At 53.1% G+C, this 20819-nt stretch overlaps 1 protein-coding gene across 2 annotated transcripts in view; it reads right to left on the bottom strand.

Moving 5' to 3' along the window:
* Nucleotides 1–25: 25 nt before the first annotated feature.
* The window catches only part of PPP2R5D (protein phosphatase 2 regulatory subunit B'delta), a 42066-nt gene continuing 21272 nt past the window's right edge, over nucleotides 26–20819 (bottom strand). For both annotated transcript variants that reach the window (XM_074989239.1, XM_074989238.1), the window contains 6 exons: nucleotides 17052–17222; nucleotides 11957–12084; nucleotides 9744–9845; nucleotides 3630–3702; nucleotides 2936–3052; nucleotides 26–2421 (listed from right to left, as the gene is read on the bottom strand). In XM_074989239.1, the coding sequence (XP_074845340.1) occupies nucleotides 2284–2421; nucleotides 2936–3052; nucleotides 3630–3702; nucleotides 9744–9845; nucleotides 11957–12084; nucleotides 17052–17222 (729 nt within the window). In that variant the 3' untranslated portion in view covers nucleotides 26–2283. The remainder of the gene's footprint in view (nucleotides 2422–2935; nucleotides 3053–3629; nucleotides 3703–9743; nucleotides 9846–11956; nucleotides 12085–17051; nucleotides 17223–20819) is intronic.

Raw genomic sequence — 20819 nt, 5'->3', positions numbered from 1 at the left:
GAGGGTACAGGTAGAAATCAGCATTACTGCTAGGAGATGAATGTTGCACAAAAGACAGTGGTCGCAGGGCAGACAGCTACTGCAGGCTGTGTATGAGCTGTAGTTCTGTCTGAGGATCGCTCTGCAGGGGTGCTGCATGCACTCACCCCGCTCCCACCCTACGGACATTGGACATGGGAAGGAAGAGGCAGCAAACTAAATTTAATGTTAGTACTAAACACAAAGTTCCCTGACCCCAAAGAAGATGAAAAAGAGTGCTGGGTGTCTGTTTTAAGACAGCCAACCCACAGTACTCATTACCCTGCTGCAGCATACAACCCAAATAAGTACAGTGCTGTCCTGGCTGGAAACCCAGGGGAAGATTTTGCTGTTCCTGCAGGACAGGCAGCAGAACCCACCCCCAGGAAATCCTGACGTGCAGCTACATCCTCCACCTTTTCTACAGCCAAACCACTTCTCTACACTGGCTTAGGGCATCTGCTCTCCCTGCACTTACCTCTGGGGCAGCTGCCTGTTCCCTGCAGGGGCACTTCAGAAACATGCTGACAGGCAGCTTCCTTCAGAGACTCCTGCAAAGTCAAGCTGATTTCCCCCTCCCAGCCCACTGCCCCATTTTGTCCATCAGTGTTACAGAAAGGGCTTAGCAGCCCATCCCCACAGATTCCAGCATGATGCCTGGTGTGTAGCCAGCAGAGGTGCTGGGCCAGGCCTGTGGATAAGCATTTTGCACCTGCCTCCATGCTAACAATCACACAGTAATCAGCAACTTCCCTAACCTGTGGATTCATGGACCCAGGTGAGATGTGAATGAGACCACTGGGTGGCGGCTGGGAGGGAAGAGAAGGTTCTTTAATCCTTGGAGATCTTATGTGAGTTACCACCCCTCTCCCACCTCTGCCAGGGGCTTTGGGCAAGACAGACACATGTAGCATGAAACATCCAAAAGAACCGATGAGCCACAGGCTGGAAGGAATGACTCGGCTCTTCTTCCCAAGTAGGGGTTGGAGATCAAAATCAAGTGGACAGTGCTCTGCAGAGAGCCATCAGTTCCCTGCCAGGGTGAAGGTCCCAGGCTATTGGCACGTATATTCCTCAGGATGAAGCAGCCAAGCTAGTCCCCCCTGCCCTGCAAGAGAATGAGCTTCCAACTTGGCCCATGTAAGGCAGCCTTCTCCATAACACCTGCAGCAGCAACAGAATACTGCCAAAGTTAAGTGGCCCAAGCCTGGCCTATCATTTTGCACCCAGCAGCTGGCAGGAGTGAGGGTATCCACCACACTTCCAGCTGTGACAGCTAGTGTACAGATGGAGCAGTAGCAGCCCCCGTGATATGGCCACAAGTTGAGGCCAGCACAACTTTGGGTTGTGTATGCAGCCACATTAGAGCGGACACCTATGGTTACCTGCCCCTGGAATCCCAGCACCAGAAATAGTGACTGAGTGACCTCAGGAGAGGAGGAACACTGACTGGAGGAAGGGACAATCTTTCCTTATAAGAACTAAGCTAATCAAAGGGGAAAGGAAGGAGTCATGCTGAAGGAAGAAGGGGGAGGGTGATTATTTTAGGGTGGTACAAAGGAATATGAGTAACAATGTGTTTACATTCAGAGCTGGCACAGCATTTCAGCCAGGACAGGATCAGCCCACCATGTGGAAGGTCTGGGGGAGGAGAGAAGAGAATGGGGAGATTCAGTGAAGTAAAGGACAAGTTCCAGTTAAATGTCTTCTCTTGCCAAACCAAGTCATTAAGCAGTGGAATCACCTGCCCAGGGGAAATCCCCACAAGGACAGCCATCACGCAGCTGGAAAAGCCCTTGAGAATTCACTGCAGTGAACAATCCTGTCCTGGCTGTGGCTCTGTGCTGCACCAATGGGGGGGGGTAGGTGTGGACAATGGTACGTACGCAGGGCCTGCGGCTGTGATGTAGTCCCTGGCTGAGCAAACCCACCCAGACAGTGAGCATTCAGGAGGCTTTGGTCCTGGGTCAGAGAGCAGCAGGGAAGGGCAAGACCCCTGCTTGGAATGATGCGCTCATGACCCGGTTAGGCGCCGTTTGCAAACGCACACGCAAAACAGCAAGGACGGGAAAGGCAGGACGGTGACAATGCGATGAGGGAGGAGGTACAATGTAAAACCAAATCTACCCTGAAAGACTGGTAAGGGCATAGACAGGCACAGCTCCCCATGGTCATTCCTGCCTTAGACATTAGAACCAAGTGCATTTCTGGGTACCCCAGGGGCAGGGAAGGAGGCCAGGTCGCCCAGGGCAGCTCCCTAGCCCGTCAGAGCGCCTCTTGGCTCGAGGTGAGGAACTCTTCTGCTCTCTTGTGGGCCTCCAGGGCTTTTATAGTATAGACATCCTGCGGGAGCTCAGATTTCCGACGCAGTAACACCTTCTCCTTCCTGATGTCTTTCAGCATCTAGAGACACAGTCCAGGGTCAGTGCTCAGCTTCAGGGGGTGAGAGCTCTCTGCTCCTTCCCCTAGCCCGAAGAGAAGTGGGTCCTGCCCCTGTGCCCCTCGCCTCCCCCTCTGAGGAGAGCGACAGTGCTCCTCCCAGGTGCCTCAGTTTATGGAGCCCCTGCCTGCCGGGGAGGAATTGTGGCTGCACACCCAGCCTTGTACCTTCACTGCACACTGCTGCGTGACCGGAGCATGACTCAGAGAGATGGACCCTGGAAGCAGTGCAAGGTCATGCAGAAGTAGCACCGCAAATGCTACCAGATGTTGAAGGGCCACAACTCCTCCTGCAGGGTTTATGCATCTGTTCAACCCCTCCCTACAGTGGAGCTCGTACACCCTCCTTGGAAGCATCTGGTGCTGGCCCCTAGGTATGGGACGAGATGGACCCTGCCCTGCTCCAGGCTGGCAATCTCCCTGCTCTTATGGAACCACCTCTGAGGAACTCTACCCAGGGTCCTGGGCCTTGACTCACCTGCACAGCCTCTGTCTCCACAGTTTTCTTCAGTAGCTGAATGTCCTCAGCAGTGGGGGTCTCTGTCTCCATGCAGTACACAGGAGGCAAAGGTGGGGGTGCGTAGTACATGGGATACTGCAGGCAGCGAGAACAAGCAGGGAGGCTAGGTCAACATGCAGGCACGCCGCAATCCAGCACCAGAATCCCTCTTCTAGCCCCACAGCTGCCAGGGTCCCACTGAAAAACGACAATGCACCCAGAGCCCTCAAGCCAGCACAGGGTGGGGTTATAGTCCTCAGCCAGGGAGAGGCCCACTCTTCGCTGTCCCCACTGTGCTGCCCGAGCAGCGTGGCCTGTCCTGCACCAGGCCTGTGCCAACACAGCAGAAGAGCGCCAGCTCCCGGCACGCTCCCCACTCAGTAACCAGGAGCACACAGGCTTTCCGGGGGACAGTCGATCCTCCTGGATCAGATGGCCAAGGGCATGGAAACAAGAGGCCAGCTGGGAGACTGGCGGTATGTCTGCTGCCTTGGCAACGTCTCAGGGAACTGCTTTGTGACAACGGGGTTGCGGCACAGGCCACCACTGGGGCTCCACACCTCTACAAGCAGGCGGAGCCCACCGGTGGGTTCGGCTATCTGCAGACAAAGGCAGCAGGCGTTTGGAAGTCCAACACACTCTCCCCAGCCAGCCACTCCAATCACAGCATTACCTGGGGGTTCTGCCGGGCCAGCTCCTCAATCTTGTGCCACATCTCTTCTCGTTCCTTCAGCCTGAACCTCCCTCTGCACAGAATGGGAAGCAGTGAAATTACAGGGAAAAGTGGCAGAGATGGAAATCTAAGGGGGCGGAGGTGGGAGTGGTAAGGGTCATTAATTTCATCCCTTACCCCTACCCAGAATTTTTTGGGGGGGTAACACCTGGAAACCGGGAGTTATTGGCAGCTGGAGGAGACGTCTTCTATTCAGTGGGCCTGGGAAGATACCAGATGGGCACAGAGTGTCTGTCTGTCTGTCTGTGGGAGATCTGTGCCTGCAAGCAGGGGTACAGCCACAGGGTATATAGCTGCAAGGAGGTTGTTTGAATAGTCAGTTCACGAGTCAGAGTTTGGAGGAGGGAACTTGTGGATCATTAGGGGCTGAGGCTAGTTTGGAGTAACCATTCTTGTTCCCCAGGCAAGGCACCAGATCCAAGCATGGCCCTTCAGCTCAAGGTCCCTCCCCAGCACTGGCCAGGATCAGCAGCTTCTCAGGAAGGCACAGGAAGCCCTAAAGTGGGCTAGTCACAGATTTTTTTCCCCACACAGTTTAAGCCCAGACAGGACCATCAGGTCATCTGTCTGACCTCCTGTATAACAGGCCAGCACCTTCATGACCTTCACTGGTAAAAAGCTGCCCCTTGTTGCCAAATAAACGCTCTCTGGCTTCCGCTTCCAGCCCCTGGTCCCTGCTCAGCTACCGAGCCCATCCAGACTGTGTGATTTGGCCACACAAAAGCACTTAACACAAGGCGCGTTGCCTCTCAAGCTGTTTTTAGAGAAACTGAACAGACTGAGCTCTGAGGCCTACCCTGCAGGGGCCTTGTCTCTGGCCCCAGGCCCGTGCCTGCACCTTTGGCAGATGTAGAGCATCCTTCTTCGGAGGGGACAGGATTCCAGCCCTGGGCTCACCAATGCCGCACACGGGTAAAACTCACTCCTCCCTGCACCTACTCGCTGTTCCTCCATTTATACGCCCAAGGGCCATGCTAGCCCTTTTTACCACAGCAGCACCCTGGGAGCTCCTGTTCAGATGGTTTTCCAGAAGGATACCCCCATCTCTCTATCAGCTGCTGCTCGTCAGAACACAGCCTCCAGCACTCCTCGTTCCCAGACGTATGGCCTGCACTGGCTACATTAACACGCATTTGGTTTGCATGGGCCCAGGTTGCAAAGAGATCCAGATGGCTGTGTGTCATGGGGCCCACTCTGCAGCATTCTATACCTTGCCGTCATTTTGTGTCAGGAGTTACTGTATATTCACCAGCACAGCAGGTAGCAAAAATGCTGATCAGTGTCTGCCAAGGCCCAATCACTGCCAAATCCCCTGACAAAGCCCCTTAGTCTACGATTCCCTACTGAGAAGTACTTTTGAACATCTGTCAATTAGCCAGTTATCCTTTCCTGTGGGCACGTACTGGTATTGGCTAGCGTGGAGTCAAGGCAAATGCTGACCAAAGCCCCAGCACGTTGCAGCTATGCAGTTACCTTTTGAAAAAGTCTGACCTCAAAGGAGTGGAATGAGGGTTGTTTGCCAAGACCTGTTTCCTACCAACCCAGTCTGACTGGCATTACAGTGCTAGGGCGCACCTGTGGAACAGCACCCTCAGGGGAGAGGGGGGTTACTTTCTGTTGGAAGAAGCTATAAATACGGATTCAAGGAAAGATCTTTCATCTCTGGACTGCTTGGACTCTTACAGGGGAGTGTGCCAGATGTGAAGGGGAGATCCCTGCAGACAACCCCGGGAGACTTTTGGGAAACCGGCAGCGTATTCCATCAGTGGCACCATGTGGAATTACAAAGCTTGGCTCACCTGTACATGGATTCTACCTGCTTTAACCTCTCCGTAACTCTCCTTTCCTTAGCCAGTAAACCCGTAGTTAGTGCTCTACAGAATTGGCTGCCAGCACTGTCTTGGGGTAAGAGCTGGAGCCCCATTTGACCTGGGGTAAGTGACCAGGTGCCTGGGACTGGGTGCACCTGATGAGGTGTGAGTTTTGGTGTAAGTGACCATCATCACTAACTTCAGTTTTCCATAGGTGGCAAGACCCATGACCACCTGTGACTTCCTGTTACAACTGTTACAGTGATCCAGGAGTTCACATGTGGGACTGGTTTAGTTAGAGAACATAACTCTGCTTTGGGCTGTTTTCTGACCATCGCCCAGAGGTAGGCACTTGGCTGTGAGCCACTTCGGAGAGCACGTCGCAGATCATAAGGGTGTGTCCATACCTCCATATAGCCACCAGCTGCTTTGGTGGACACATGCTCCTGAGCCTCCCATCCCGACAGCTGCAAAGCCCAAAACACTGAGGAGCAGGCATTCAACTCATTCATAGCATGACCAGATGCACCATCATATAACTAATGGCGTCTGACCAGCTGATTTTTTCCCCAAGGTCTCTAATGGTCGGACTTTCTGAGCAACTCAGCCCCGTTTAAGGAGTAGCTAATTGCTCTTTGGACATCAGGGTGTCAGGGGGGGGCTCACTTCCCCAGGAAGGCTCTAGGGCTCTGGAGAAAGATACCAGCAGTGCCATCAACCCATCACGGTATGGCCCAGGGAGACAGCGCACATGTCCAACCACCCAATGCTGGGTGTGGGAAGCGATCAGCTCTGCAGAGGCAGGCACTGGGGCTGCTCATTAACCATTTAAATGTCTCATCCTTGCTTGAATCTTCCTAAGCTCGCGGCCTCAGTAAGGCCTTGTGGCAGGCGTAGAAATGTGTTGCTTTTCCCCAGTTGCACACTGGTTGGCTTTAAGTCTCATGTGACATCCCCTTGTCTTGTGCTATGCCACAAGGTGAACAGGAACATCCAACAGACCTTCCCTACCCCTGTAATTACTTTGTATACCTCCTATGTGCCCTCTTCCTCCTAACCTAAACAGTCCTCATTCTTCTCAATCTCTCCTCTCCTCAGCCTCTCACTGAATGGGGCAGGGTCCTACGGAAAAAACAGCATATGATCATGTCACTGCAGCCTGTGTTACACGACATTTCCCCCGTCTGCTGCGTGCTTGACTTTGCCATGTCAGTAATGTCCTTTCACCACAGTTTTGTGCCAGCAGCTGCCAGCACTGAACAAAAGGAAGCTGAAAAATCCAGAAGTTCATCATGTGGCATCAGACTGACCCCACACTGCTACACATGGTCATCAGCCAGGCTGGAAATTTTAGTTCCACCCCACTGACCTCCGCCAGGTGAGCGAACAGAAAAGCTGCCAGCAGTAGCCGGTTATCATCGTCTAGCATGAGAGGAGAGCGAGACACTCGCTTGCCCAGGAGGTTTGACAGATGTTTGCTGACAGCGGACAGATGGGGAGACTCAGGAATCGTGGATTCCGTTCCAGGCTCTGCAGGGCAGTCTTTAGTGGGCACACGCATCTCTGCCTATTTCCCCCAAGCGCGAGCCTTTCTGTGCCAGCCCCTCAACCTGCTCTGCCCCAGGCTTGTCTTCTCCACCTGCCCTCCATCCCAGTCCCACTCCCCTTGTGAAGAATCACAGGTCTTGAACCTGGGCCCGCAGAAGTACTCCCACAGGGCTACCACCCAGCAGCAAACCCAGTGGAGGAGGGGGCTAGCAAAACTCTCCCTCACAAAGGCCCCTCCACAAAGTTCCCAGCTGGGGGAAGCATCCAGCCCATTCACTACTTAAACCTGAACGAGGCACAGGAAGTTGTCCAAGCAAGCGGTAAATCCGGGCCTGGCTACTCCTGGGGCCCTGCCCACATGCCTGGTTCCTGAGCCCTGCCTTGCTGCCTCTGTCTGATTTCTGTCCTCTTTACCCCAGAGCCCATCTCTCCCTGCTTGGCTGCCTCACTCCAGGTCCCTCTTCTTCCACTCTCTTGGATGCCGACTCTGGCGCTGACTTCCGTTCACTGCCCGGCTCCTGAGCCAGTCCTGGCCTTCAGTGTGGTGCCTGGCTCCGACCCTGTTCCAGTTCCAGGCTCCTGACTGTAACCCTTCGGCTTGACCCCTCATACAACTTACCTAACCAGTCCCCCTTCTCTTTCCTCCCGGCTCCACATCTGTTCTGTTTCCTCACCCCCTCACCCTCCCAGTCTCGTTCCCTGGGCGCCAATTTCAGCGTCTCCCCCAGCTGCTGCCCTGGCTCTTTGTCCCAGTCTCTGCCCAGCGTCCTAGCCAGTGCTAGTTCTCCCGGTGCTTTGCCAGGTCACTCTCCCCTCCCCTGCCCGAGTTCTCCCACCGCGTCCTCATCCCGTCCCTTCCCCTGACACTGGCTCCCAGAATCCTAGAGCCAGTCTCTGCCCCCAGCCAGCCCGAGCTCCCAGGCCCAGCCAGGCTCCACTCCCCAGTCTATTTTCCCCACTACTCTGCTGGCCTGGCTCTTGTCCCCTCTGCATTGGAGTCAGCCTGCTTCCAGCTCCACGCTGCCCGCACCCCTCATTAAGAGCCAAGGAAGGACTCTCCCTGCTCTCAGTCCAGTGCCCGTCCCAGCGCTCAGCCCAAGCTGCAATGGCAGGGCAAGGCCTGAGTGGGCCTGGGCAAGCCTGGCCAGGGCAGGGGGGATCTTTGGGGAATTTAGCTGTAAAACTCGGGGGCATCTCTACTTGCAACCTGGTCAAGTTGGGCAGATGGGACCGCACATCCCTGCTACACGTCACTCCCTGGCCTCACTTCAAACTGGTGTTGCAGCTGGTCATGGACAAGGTGGCCAGAAATGTTTAACATGAGCAAACCACACGGCTCCAGGGTTCCGTACGTTCCACGTTCTGGGGAACGGCTGCCCAGACCCTGCGTGACACGTGCCAGCCTGAACGCTGCCGGGGGGAAAGCTCATGAAAACCAGCAGCTTTGGGACTGTTCACGCTGCAGCTGGGACCTGCGCTACCTCTGCCCAGGCTGCCGCCCAAGCACAGCCATGCAGGTGGCTGGGACGGATTGCACACGGGTGTTCTGCCTGAGCTGCCATGCTGCTCTTAGTTCACTAGCCTGAGCAGAGCCAGCAATGCTGTCCCCAGGGCTGGCAAGCCCCTCCCGCTGCCGCGCAGATACCTGAAGTGCAACCTGCATATAAATCACAAACAGCAGCGTATGTAGCACGACTCTTGGAAAACCTTCCCGGTCATCGGCTCTCAGAAGGAGGAAGTCCATGTATCCCAGCTCCCAGTGACCACTTTCTAATCCACAGCGGAACCCCACCTCTCACCCCAGGGCTGCTCTGTTTCCTTAAGAGCCCCTTATGCTCAACTTGAAATGCAAACTCCATTATGGCAAACTTTGCTAGGCGCTGCTCTTGAGCAGCGAGGAGGTACAACTTTCCTTGGCAGACACCAGGCAGGGCCTGTCCTCGGCCAATCCCTTTATTTGAACTGGAACGTACAGACCAAGTGCCAGGTGGAGTTACTCCCAGAGGCCTTTTATGAACAAGTTCAATACCTGCTGCCCTCCAGCCCCTTGGAGAGTACCTGGCTTTAACTAGTGTGTCTGTTGGCAGCTCAGCCCCTTCATCCTTATGTTCCTTCTGAACCCTTGGATGTATCAAAGAGCTCCCAGCCCCTAGTAACTGAGCAGCCCCTCCTCTTTCGACACTCAATGCCCCAGAATAGTAGGTACATCTCCCTCAACATCCTCTGTAGCAAAGGCTGCAAAGAAACCAGTATGGCCCCAGCCCAGCCAAACCCGTAAGCAGAGGCTTAGTGCTGAAGCGTGGGCTTAGGTTCCGTTGACATGAATGGGACATGAGCAGGAGTTTCATTGCACCGGTGAATCTGGGGTTTGGTTTCCGTCTCCTCCTCTGCGTTTCTATTTATTCCCTGCCGGTCCAGCAAACCCACCAGCTCCGTCATGGCTCCTGACAGACTGACAGGGGTTGTCCGTTACTTTAGCTTTCTGCTCTTTGGCATCCACCTCTGCCCTTCCAATTTCCCTCTCGCAGGTTTTTCTGTGCTCATTTATGCTCCTTCTCTGGATCCTCAAGGTCCCTGTATGATCTGAACAACTACCCTGGCCTGCCTGATAACCTGCCTCCTGCTGCCGGCTTCTGGGACTTGCATTACATGGCGAAGGAAACTCCAGTGTTAGTTTGCTGCCCACGATACTCACTTTTGCTTCTCTGCCTTGTACTGCTGTGTGCAGTCATCAAACAGCTTCTGGTTCATCTCCATGAACAGCTTCAGAGCATTGTAGATCAGGCCGTGGATCGTCCTGCAAAGGAGGCAGAAGAGGGACAGTGGGTCACCGGCAATGGTGAGGTGCCTGGCCCTTCCCCTGGTGGGAGGGAGACAGTCACTTCAGCCCACAGAGCCTTCCCTGAGGTCCCGTGTGAAAGGAGCCGAGACCCGTATCCGTCCGATTACTCCCTGGGGGCGCAATGGAGACGGGGAGAGACACTTCACAAGGACTGCTTGGAGCTCAGTGGAGCCTTCACAGTAATGCTGCTGAGCTGGGGGTTCCCAATAGAGACGTCAGCAGGAAATCAGCATTCTAACGACCCCCCAGTCCCTGGCCTTTTCCATGGGGTATTGTGGGGTCAAAGCAGCCAGAGATGGAAGGAGCTGGGGACCCGCTCGGTGGTTTCACTATGGGGCTCCATTCAACGCTGTGGTAAAGCTGCATGTTGGCAGAGTACCAGCTAGACTGTTTGACTTCCCACCCGCTTTCCTCCACAAGCTCAGGGACTGGGAATGAAAGCTGCAGCAGCAAACGGGCACGTATGCCACCTCTGAACGGGGCTCCTTACGAGCACCACAGAACTGGGAATGAGCTCCACAGGCCTTCGGGGAGAACAAGCCACCTCTTCCTCTTGTGTCCACCATGCTTGCACCAGGTCACGCCTTGTTCACGCTACACTGTAAGCTCCAGGGGCAGGGGCTGTGTTGGGTCTCTAAGCACTCTGCAGGCTTGCGGGGCTGGGAAATCAGAACACAGACTGGAACCGGGCCGAGAAGGCAGGGGAGATTCTCTTCCCTCTGCCTGCTCCAGGAAAGCGAGGGAGGCAGAGAGGGAGCTGGAGTGGAAAACTACCATCACCAAGGAGGACGAGGCAGAAATCGCATGAGACCTGTGCTGGGCGACCGGTGGGAAAGCGAGGAGGAGACACGCAGACACACGAGGGGGGTGAGAAAAGAAACCTGAGACCCATTGACCCGTCCTAACTATTTGACATGCAGTGGGAGATGGCCCTGTCAGGTGGTGCAAAGCAGACCCTGAAGCAGGCTGGGGGAGGAGGGGAAATGAGGAGAAAATGCATGGGAGAGAGAAAGATGCACTGCCGTGAAAGCCAGGCCACAGTGGCTACTTCCTGGCTTGGCAGCACACACAATGTTGACCCACCCTCCAGGTGAGCTTCGAAGGGACAGCTCAGGTTTGTGCCTCTTGTTGATTGGCGGAGGGGAAGAGGCAAGCGAAAGCAGAAGCAACCTTTCAATGGTCCGCAAACCCTTTACACTCTGCACCCAATTGCTTGGTAAGTCAGACTTGCTGACCCCTGCTCGCTCCAGCCCCCCCTAGAGTGCATTAGAAGTGTCCTCACTTTGCCCCTTTCCATCGTATAAGCGAGGCCTGAATACACGGGGAAGGGAGGGCTCTTCTGGCCCCTCCCCACAGCTTCAGGGCCCATGCCTGAGCGTTTGCACAGCTACATTTAGTGCTGTGGTGCAAGGCCGAGCTCCGAGGCTGCACGTTTCCGCTGGCCGGGTAGCTGCGCTCTCCAGGGTCTCGGATACGGGCTGTGAGCATTCTAAGCCGTTTCCCAGAGTGACAGGGGGCTCAGTCTTTAGCTCTCTCGGCCCCGGTTGCAGTGAACCAGCTCACAGCTGGAGAAAGGGCTGGGCTGTGGGAGCATCACAAGTGGACATGGTGCCAAGCAGCAATGCAAAGACATTTGCAGTAGCACAGCGGCACTGGGGGGCTATGCTTTCCCAGGGCTCCCAGTTACCTGGCAGCCGTGGCACCAATCCAGCACATTCATCAGTGCCTCTGTTCAGCCCTGGAGGCTGCAGAAGCTTCCCGTGATTCAGGGCTTGTGACCCTGAGTGAGACAGTCCTGCCACACCCACCAGTTGGGCTCATAGGGCCAGGCAGCTCAGCTCTCCGATTGGCTGGGCTGGCTGAACAACCCCAAAGGTTTTACAACAGCCTCCCAAGATGGTGCACTCAGGCCAGGCTGCTGAGGCCCTTCAGCTCAAAACACACCATTCCCTTGGTAGCTGAGCTGCACGCCTGCTCTCTCCCCAGTGCCGCCAGCAGCAGCCCCAGGCTGGCTGGACGCCCACGCATTCATGCCTAATGCCCCCAGAGACACAGCAAAGACCTACTTGTTCCAGTGGCTCTTGGAATTCTTGTAGAGCGCCGGAAACATGATCGGGAGAATTTTGGCGGCATTGTCGCTGATGAGGCTCATGATGTACTCGTTGTTCCAGTAGTAGAGCGCCCGCTCTGCCACCTGCAGGAGGCAAGCAGATCTCAGTAGAGGCTCCTGGCAGACATGAGACCGTCACCCACCAACATCAGGCACCACCCGGACAAGAAAGCAGATTCACTGGTGCTTCAGCTGAGCAGCTTGTCTTTGCCCCCTCTGCCAGGAGGCCCACCCTTTGGTTTTGGTTCTCTCCTAGTTTAGATTCTGCCGCATCCTCACCAAGAGCTCCTCCTCTCGCTGTGCAGGGAGCGGCCTCACGGCGCTGTCCTGGGGCAGCCTCCTTGGGTCACACGGTGTTAGGAGAATTCTTCACTACACTACTAGAGGGCAGTTCAGCAACAGGCTCACAGCCCTCACCCTTCTTTCAGGGGACAGGGAAGAACCCTCCTCTCTAAAACAAAAAACAAAGGGAGCCGGTGGCTCTCTCACACCAGGCCCCTGCCCATCTGCAGCTGCAGATTTAAGGCCCAAAGAGAACACGGTGATCATGGACTGGAGTACCCATACTACACAGGTCAGAGCCCCAGTACTTCCTGCTCTGTGCTGGAGCTAGAGGGTATCTTGTAAAGAGACAGTTAATCTCATGAGACTGAACACTGGGAACCCACCAAACCTTGAGCTAAGATGTGCCAATGGTTAATTAGCTTCACAGCTGAAAAAACAGGAAGAGAGAAAAGCGAATAGAAAAGAACCTCAGTTCTAATCTGAACATTCCCACCTTCCCTTCTGAGCCATTGTATCTCGTTCGGCTAGTGCCTGACAGATTAACAAGCCAGCTGTCAGACATCTCTTCCCCAGCCAGGCACTAGATGATGACCAACTCAACCGAGCTGGTAAAGCGCCTTCCACCACAAGGCAGTGTTCTCTTCACAGAGCTTTATTTTCACAGTGATTTCCTGAACCCTCTTCATATTTTCAGAAACAGAGAGGAAGCCGTGCTAGTCTATACACTGTCTAAACAAAAAGCAGTCAAGTAGCACTTGAAAGACTAGCAAAATAGTTTATTAGGTGAGCTTTTGTGGGACAGAGCCACTTCTTCAGACCATAGCCAGACCAGAACAGACTCAATATTTAAGGCACAGAGAACCAAAAACAGTAAGCAAGGAGGACAAATCAGAAAAAGATAATCAAGGTGAGCAAATCAGAGAGTGGAGGGGTCGGGGGGGGAGGTCAAGAATTAGATTGAGCCAAGTATGCAGACGAGCCCCTATAGTGACTCAGAAAGTTCCCATCACGATTTAAACCATGTGTTAATGTGCCAAACTTGAATATAAAAGCCAGCTCGGCTGCTTCCCTTTCCAGAACAGTGCGATAATTCCTCTTCAGTAACACACATACCTTTAGGACATTGACAGAATGCCCCATTCCATTAAAATGTTGACTAACTGGTTTGTGGATCTGGACTGTTTTGATGTCTGTTTTGTGCCCATTAACCCTTTGTCTAAGGGCGTTAGAAGTCTGTCCAATATACAAAGCATCTGGGCATTGTTGGCACATGATGGCATATGTGATGTTAGTAGAGGAGCATGAGAAAGTGCCCGTGATTCTGTGAGTAACCTGGTTAGGTCCAGTGATGGTATTTCCAGAGAAGATATGTGGACAAAGCTGGCAGCAGGCTTTGTTGCAGGGAAAGGTTCCAGGACTGGTGTTCCTGGGGTATAGGCTGTGGCTGTTAGTGAGGATCCTCATGAGGTTGGGAGGTTGTCTGTGGGAGAGAACAGGCATGTCACCCAGGGCCTTCTGGAGTGTGGCATCCTGATTAAGAATAGGTTGTACGTCTTTAATAATTCGTTGCAGTGGTCTGAGTTGGGGGCTGTAGGTGATGACCAGTGGTGTTCTGTTCTTGGCTTTTGTGGGCCAATCTTAGAGTAGCTGGTCTCTGGGTATGCGTCTGGCCCTGTCGATTTGCTTTTTACTTCTCCTGGTGGGTAATTCAGGTTTATGAATATTTAGTAAAGTTCTTGTTGTTTTTGGTCTCTGTCAGTTGGATCAGAGCAAATGCGATTGTACCTAAGAGCTTGACTGTAAACAATGGATCTAGTCACGTGTGCAGGATGGAAACTAGAAGGGTGTAGATAAGAAAAGCGATCAGTAGGTTTTCGGTACAGTGTGGTACTGATCAGGCCATCCTTGATTAGTACTGTAGTGTCCAGGAAATGTATCTCTTGCATGTTGTAATCGAGGCATAAGTTGATGGTGGGGTGTAGATTGTTAAAGTCCCTGTGGAATTCTTCTAGAGCCTCTGTACCATGGGTCCAAATCATAAAGATGTCATCAATGTATCTTAAGTAGAGGAGTGGTAATAGGGGACGAGAGCTGAGGAATCGTTGTTCCAGGTCAGCCATAAATATATTAGCATATTGTGGGGCCACGCGGGTGCCCATAGCAGTTCCACTAATCTGGAGGTATAAATTGTCCCCAAAACGGAAATGATTGTATGTGAGAACAAAGTTACAGAGGTCAGACACCAGATTGGCTGTGGTGGCATCAGGGATGGTGTTCCTGATTGCTTGTAATCCGTCTGTAATCGTACAGCCCCCAACTCAGACCACTGCAACAAATTATTAAAGACCTGCAACCTATCCTTAATCAGGATGCTACACTCCAGAAGGCCCTGGGTGACATGCCTGTTCTCTCCTACGCACAACCTCCCAACCTCATGAGGATCCTCACTAACAGCCACAGTCTATACCCCAGGAACACCAGTCCTGGAACCTTTCCCTGCAACAAAGCCCGCTGCCAGCTTTGTCCACATATCTTCTCTGGAAATACCATCACTGGACCTAACCAGGTTACTCACAGAATCACGGACACTTTCTCATGCTCCTCTACTAACATCATATGTGCCATCATGTGCCAACAATGCCCAGATGCTTTGTATATTGGACAGACTTCTAACGCCCTTAGACAAAGGGTCAATGGGCACAAAACAGACATCAAAACAGTCCAGATCCACAAACCAGTTAGTCAACATTTTAATGGAATGGGGCATTCTGTCAATGACCTAAAGGTATGTGTGTTACTGAAGAGGAATTATCGCACTGTTCTGGAAAGGGAAGCAGCCGAGCTGGCTTTTATATTCAAGTTTGGCACATTAACACATGGTTTAAATCGTGATGGGAACTTTCTGAGTCACTATTGGGGCTCGTCTGCATACTTGGCTCAATCTAATTCTTGATCTCCCCTCCCCCGACCCCTCCACTCTCTGATTTGCTCACCTTGATTATCTTTTTCTGATTTGTCCTCCTTGCTTACTGTTTTTGGTTCTCTGTGCCTTAAATATTGAGTCTGTTCTGGTCTGGCTATGGTCTGAAGAAGTGGCTCTGTCCCACGAAAGCTCACCTAATAAACTATTTTGCTAGTCTTTAAAGTGCTACTTGACTGCTTTTTGTTTTGATTTTTTTCAGCAGTATTTTTGAAGCGCCACCAGAACAGGCCACCATATCCAGTAAGGGTCTCATTGGTTCTGCCCCTATGCAGAGGTAAAACCACCACCCTACCCTTCTCAATGCCCCTCTGCTTATCCATCCCACTAGCTCTCTTAGCCCACAGCACTGCACTGGATGGCCATGCTTGGATGGATTCCATCATGTCCCTAAGCCCGTTTCAGAGTCCTTGCTTCCCAGGATACTGACCCCAGCCTGTCAGTGTGACCTGTCATCTTTGTACCTAGCATTTACCTGTACTAAAATGCAGGTTGTTCAGCTGAAACCAGGTGACCAAGTGGTCCACGTTGGGGTACAAGTGGTCTGGCCTTTTGTTTAGCTATCATCCCAATTTTTACATCCTCCGCAAGCTCCGTGCACCAGAGATGATTTTACATTTTCTCCCAGAGGATTGTTGGTAGAGATGTTGAACAGCCTGGGGCAGAGAACTGACTGCTGATGATCCCCATTAGGATAACTCGTTGAGACCCATCAGTTTGCCAATTTGCAATCCATTAACCCGGGCCACAGAGACTCTGTACAGTGCCAGTTTTTTCAATCTGGGACTAAATCAAATGTCTCATAGAAATCTAAGCAACTGATGTGAACACAATTACTTCTAAAAATAAACTGGTAATATCACAAAAAGCCTACATCACGTTAATTCAATGAGACCTATTTTCAAAAAAAAAACAACACCCAACCCCCCCCCCCCCCCCGCCCCCACCAAAAGCAGGTTGATTGACATTCAATATTTGGGCATCCTTTGATTCCTGCACTTCTTGGTTCATGCTGGCTTCTGCATGGCAGCTCCCTATAATGTGAACTCTTGGGGGCAGGGACTATTTTGTGTGCATCTATGGAGCACATGTCAGACTGATGAAGGGTGTAAAGGGAGGCTGCTGCTGAATGACTCCAGCCCAAACATATCAAGAGTGCCTCTCAGCACCCAGTCACAGCGTGACCATTTGCAACTTTCCCTGCTCTCCTTAGAGTCCCTAAAAAGAAACCATCAAGTGACCCTCAAGATCTTCCATTCTCCTTGATCCACCTCTCTTCCGTCTCCATGGTGGACGATCTGGCGCTGCCAGAGCCAGGCAAGTGCATGCAACCCTGGCAAGACTCAGCAGGGCAGAGGCGCACTGCTGACCATCCTCCAGGGCTGAAGACAGTTGCTAATCTGATCTCTGAAGGGCCTGGGCACAGAAAGAAGCCAGATGGAACCCACCTCCCACCTTGTGCCAGACCAGCCACTTACAAGGAGCAGCACAACATACCTCATTGAGGAGTTAGCAAGGGTAACACTCGGGCTGCGGAACACTGTGCAGCTGGGGAAAATGCTATCAGCAGCTTGGGAGGATGTTCCTAGTGCTACTTCTCCTAGACTGTTGGCTCATTAACGCCTCCTGGTTTTGTGTCATCCTCACAAGTTATCTTGCTCACTGTGGCCACCCCAAAGAATCCTCTGGTTACCACAGAAACCTGCTCCAGAATCTCAGCTTCCCCCTAAAAACAGGACCTGGGTGCCAGGTGAGACCAGTTGGCCTTGTTGAGCTTGGAACCTACCTGGAAGTGTGGGCTGGAAACGCACTTGGCCAGCTGCCTGAAGAGGGGCTCCATGACCTTCACAAACTCAGAGGGCTCGATCACGTCCAGTATTTCCTCCAGCTCATTCAGAAACATCACCTCCTTGGGGCTGTGTGTTTTTGGCCAAAACTTCAGCAAGCCCACAATCACCTGAGCAAGTAAAGAAAGCGGCTGGAGAGCTGAATGCAAACTTACTGGCACTGCTGCCCAGCACCACCAGCCACAGAGACCCAGCACAGCCACACACATCAGCTAACACAGCACACAGGACTTGTACATGTCAACCGACTTGTTCGTCAACCAGCAGCTCTTTCATGTCTCTTAACCCCCACCCCTGCAGAGCTGCATCCAGGGCCTGCCACCAGCACAGCAGCCTGGTGCTCCCAGAGTTTGGGAGGTAGAAAAGAGGTTTGAGAAGCCCAATGGCTTGGGCAGACCTTAGAACTGGAAGGTGCGGAACTAGAACCGGGTGAACTCTGTTCTGGACTCTCCTTCACTGCTCTGAAGTGTCACTACAGCAGAAAGGGATCTGGGGGTCATAGTGGACCACAAGCTAAATATGAGTCAACCGTGTGATGCTGTTGCAAAAAAAGCAAACGTGATTCTGGGATGCATTAACAGGTGTGTTGTGAACAAGACACGAGAAGTCATTCTCCCGCTCTGCTCTGCGCTGGTTAGGCCTCAGCTGGAGTGTTGTGTCCAGTTCTGGGCACCGCAGTTCAAGAAAGATGTGGAGAAATTAGAGAGGGTCCAGAGAAGAGTGACAAGAATGATTAAATGTCTAGAGAATGTGACCTATGAAGAAAGGCTGAAAGAACTGGGCTTGTTTAGTTTGGAAAAGAGAAGATTGAGGGGGGACATGATAGCGGTTTTCAGGTATCTAAAAGGGTGTTATAAGGAGGAGGGAGAAAACCTGTTCTTCTTGGCCTCTGAGGATAGAACAAGAGGCAATGGGCTTAAAGTGCAGCAAGGGAGGTTTAGGTTGGACATTAGGAAAAAGTTCCTAACTGTCAGGGTGGTCAAACAGTGGCATAAATTGCCAAGGGAGGTTGTGAAATCTCTATCTCTGGAGATATTTAAGAACAGGTTAGCTAAGTGTCTATTAGGGATGGTTTAGACAGTACTTGGTCCTGCCATTGGGGCAGGGGGCTGGACTCGATGGCCTCTCGAGGTCCCTTCCAGTCCTAGTGGTCTATGATTCTATAATTCCTGCTCCCCACCTACCCTGCCCACACCACTGACTACCTCTCCTGCACACAGACCTCTGGGCGCTGGTCCCACTCCTCAGCAGCCTGGCCAGGATCTGGCCCCACAAAGGTGGAGTGTGGAGATGCTGGCTCTGACCAGGAGCTCCACTTAGCAGCAGCTACAGCTCCTTCTTCCCTGGCTCCAGCTTCCTTGTTCTCACCATGCCCACGAGGAAACCAAGCCTGGAGTCTACTTTGGCCCACCCCATGCACCTTCCCCAGCAGAGGGAAGCTGCATGGGTAGCGACTGACTTTTCTGGCGAGTTAAGGGGCGCAGCAGTGTTCTTGGAGAAGGCGGAAGAGGAGGAGCATTTGAACCAGAATGTTCCTTCTGCCCCAGCTTCACCCACTTGGGGACTAGCCTGTGTCCTAAGGGTTCTGGCTACCTGGGGAAAAGTGACCACCGCCCACTTTTCACTCTGTCCCCATGAGAACAGGGGCCAGTCTGCTGGGGAGCCGAAAACAACAGGGAGAAATGCTGTTTCTCAGGATGTGTAGCTGCCCTGTGGCACTCACTGCCAGAGGAGACTTGGGACAGGGGCTGGAGACTTTTACCAACAGTCATGTTTGTTGTTTGGATGCTGAGATATGGCTCATCCAGACTGATGCTTCAGGGGAAAGTAAATCGCAAGAGGGTCAGAGTTCCCTCCAGAGGGAAAGTTCTCTTCCCTGTGTGGCACTGTACTGAGTGCAGTAAAAGGGTCTTCCACGGTCACCTGAGGCATCAGGTAATGGCAAGGGAGGGACACTGGCCTCAACATATCGTGGTCTGGCTATCCCTATCATCCCAAAAGCGGTTGAGACAAGTCCAATGAATGCCAAATACCAACAGCTGGTGCCAGTGAGCTCAGACGCTGAATGCAGAGGGAAAGTTTTAGCTAGGCTCTTCCAAATCAAACCTCCTTTGGAAAGAGCTGTGTCAGCACGCTGCCAAGCCCGCAGGGTAAGCATGCGCCTGGGAGAGAAGCGCTGCATGAGAGCTGCACGTGCTGGCTTAGGGCCAAACAGTTTGCAAGAGCAGTTCTCTTCACTAGCGCCGTTTGCACTTCTACATATTAGTGTCCGTTGAGAGAGCTCACGCGCTGTTCCACCAGCACATGGCCCTCATCATTGCAGGACCTGGCTGGTTCTGGACAACGGGCGTGTGAAAGCACCAGGCTTCCAGCAGGTCCCAGGAGAAGCCTGTAGCGCTGAGGTTCACCCAGGCAGGCAGCCTGAGAGTAGAGCTGCGGGCACAACAGCTGCAAGAAGAGAAAGGCAGATTGCATGAGGTTTCCACCTTCCCGAAGGCTCAGCAATGCAAGGAAAGCAGTGGCAGCTCAGTGTCCAGAGCACTGGCTGGTTCGCCATTCTATCAATGATTAGTTTCAGCGATGCCAAAGCAACTCCCCCCACCACTGAGCTAGGGCTGGGTGAGATGCCCAGGAGTCTGCATTCGCCTTGTTTGGTTATCACTCGTGCTGCTGTTCTGGAGCGTGGTCATTCAGAGATTTGCTGTGGCTGCGCTGCATTACGGCTGAACGAAGGACAAACAAGGCAAGGATCAAGCACGACCAACTGGTGGTATCTGGCGTTCATTGGACGTACTCAGGCCTGGACCTTTTGACACAAGCAAACAGCACATGCTGTGATGCTGCTGCCATGTCTTTACAGTCTGTTTGATTGGCGCTTGATACAACATCCCTTGTGGTGAATGGGAGTCCCCCTATGGGCCCTGACTCGGATCTCTGCTCCCTAATTTGCAACATGCAGTAATGAGTCTCCCAGTCATCAGTAAGGCTCCAGTACGCTGTTTGCATGCACAGAAGAAAACACCCCCTGGAATTCTCAGCTTCCCTCCCCACATCACAGCAGCTCCGGCACTTTGAGAGGCAGGCTCCGCAAGCTCTCCCGAGCGTGCAAGCAGCAGCAGGGCGGTGAATTACCTGGCACAAGACACTTGCCTCCCCCCAGTGGGGGCATGGAGGACTTGGGGGAGCGAGTGGGAGGGCAGGAGGAGGCCCATTTCCCGAAGGGGCAGTGTGGGACTGCTGGCACTAGTGTGCCAATGGCTGGATGCCAACAGGCTCCTCGTCAGCACACGGCTTTGCCAGCTCAGGTACGAGACAATCTGTGCTGTAAACATTCCTAATGAGCGCCACTTCCATGCAGGAGGCAGGAGCCACCTGCCAGAGCCGGGCCTGTATGGGATGGACCCACAGAAGGCACAGAGCCCTCGCTCTTCCGTTGCTGCCCTCCGTTACACCAGCCGTGCTCTGCTTAGCGTTACTGTGGGTCTGCAAAGCCAAAACACATCAGGTCCTGTTTGCACTAGAGCACCATATTGCAACGATCTAGTCTGCAGCAGCACCGCACCTTGGAGGCAAACTCAGCTGGTAGGATTGAATGCCCTGGAGGTGAAACGGCAGCCAGGATATGCTAATAAGGCCCTACTGCTTGGTAAAACAAAGCCCGCCCCCGCCCCATGGGCTAAACAAAGCCCCTCACCCCCCACCCACTC

This window comes from Carettochelys insculpta, chromosome 3 (genome assembly GCF_033958435.1).
Source record: "Carettochelys insculpta isolate YL-2023 chromosome 3, ASM3395843v1, whole genome shotgun sequence".
NCBI lineage: Eukaryota > Metazoa > Chordata > Testudines > Carettochelyidae > Carettochelys > Carettochelys insculpta.
Note: the sequence above shows the minus strand (reverse complement) of the source record. Positions and strands in the feature narration are given on the sequence as shown.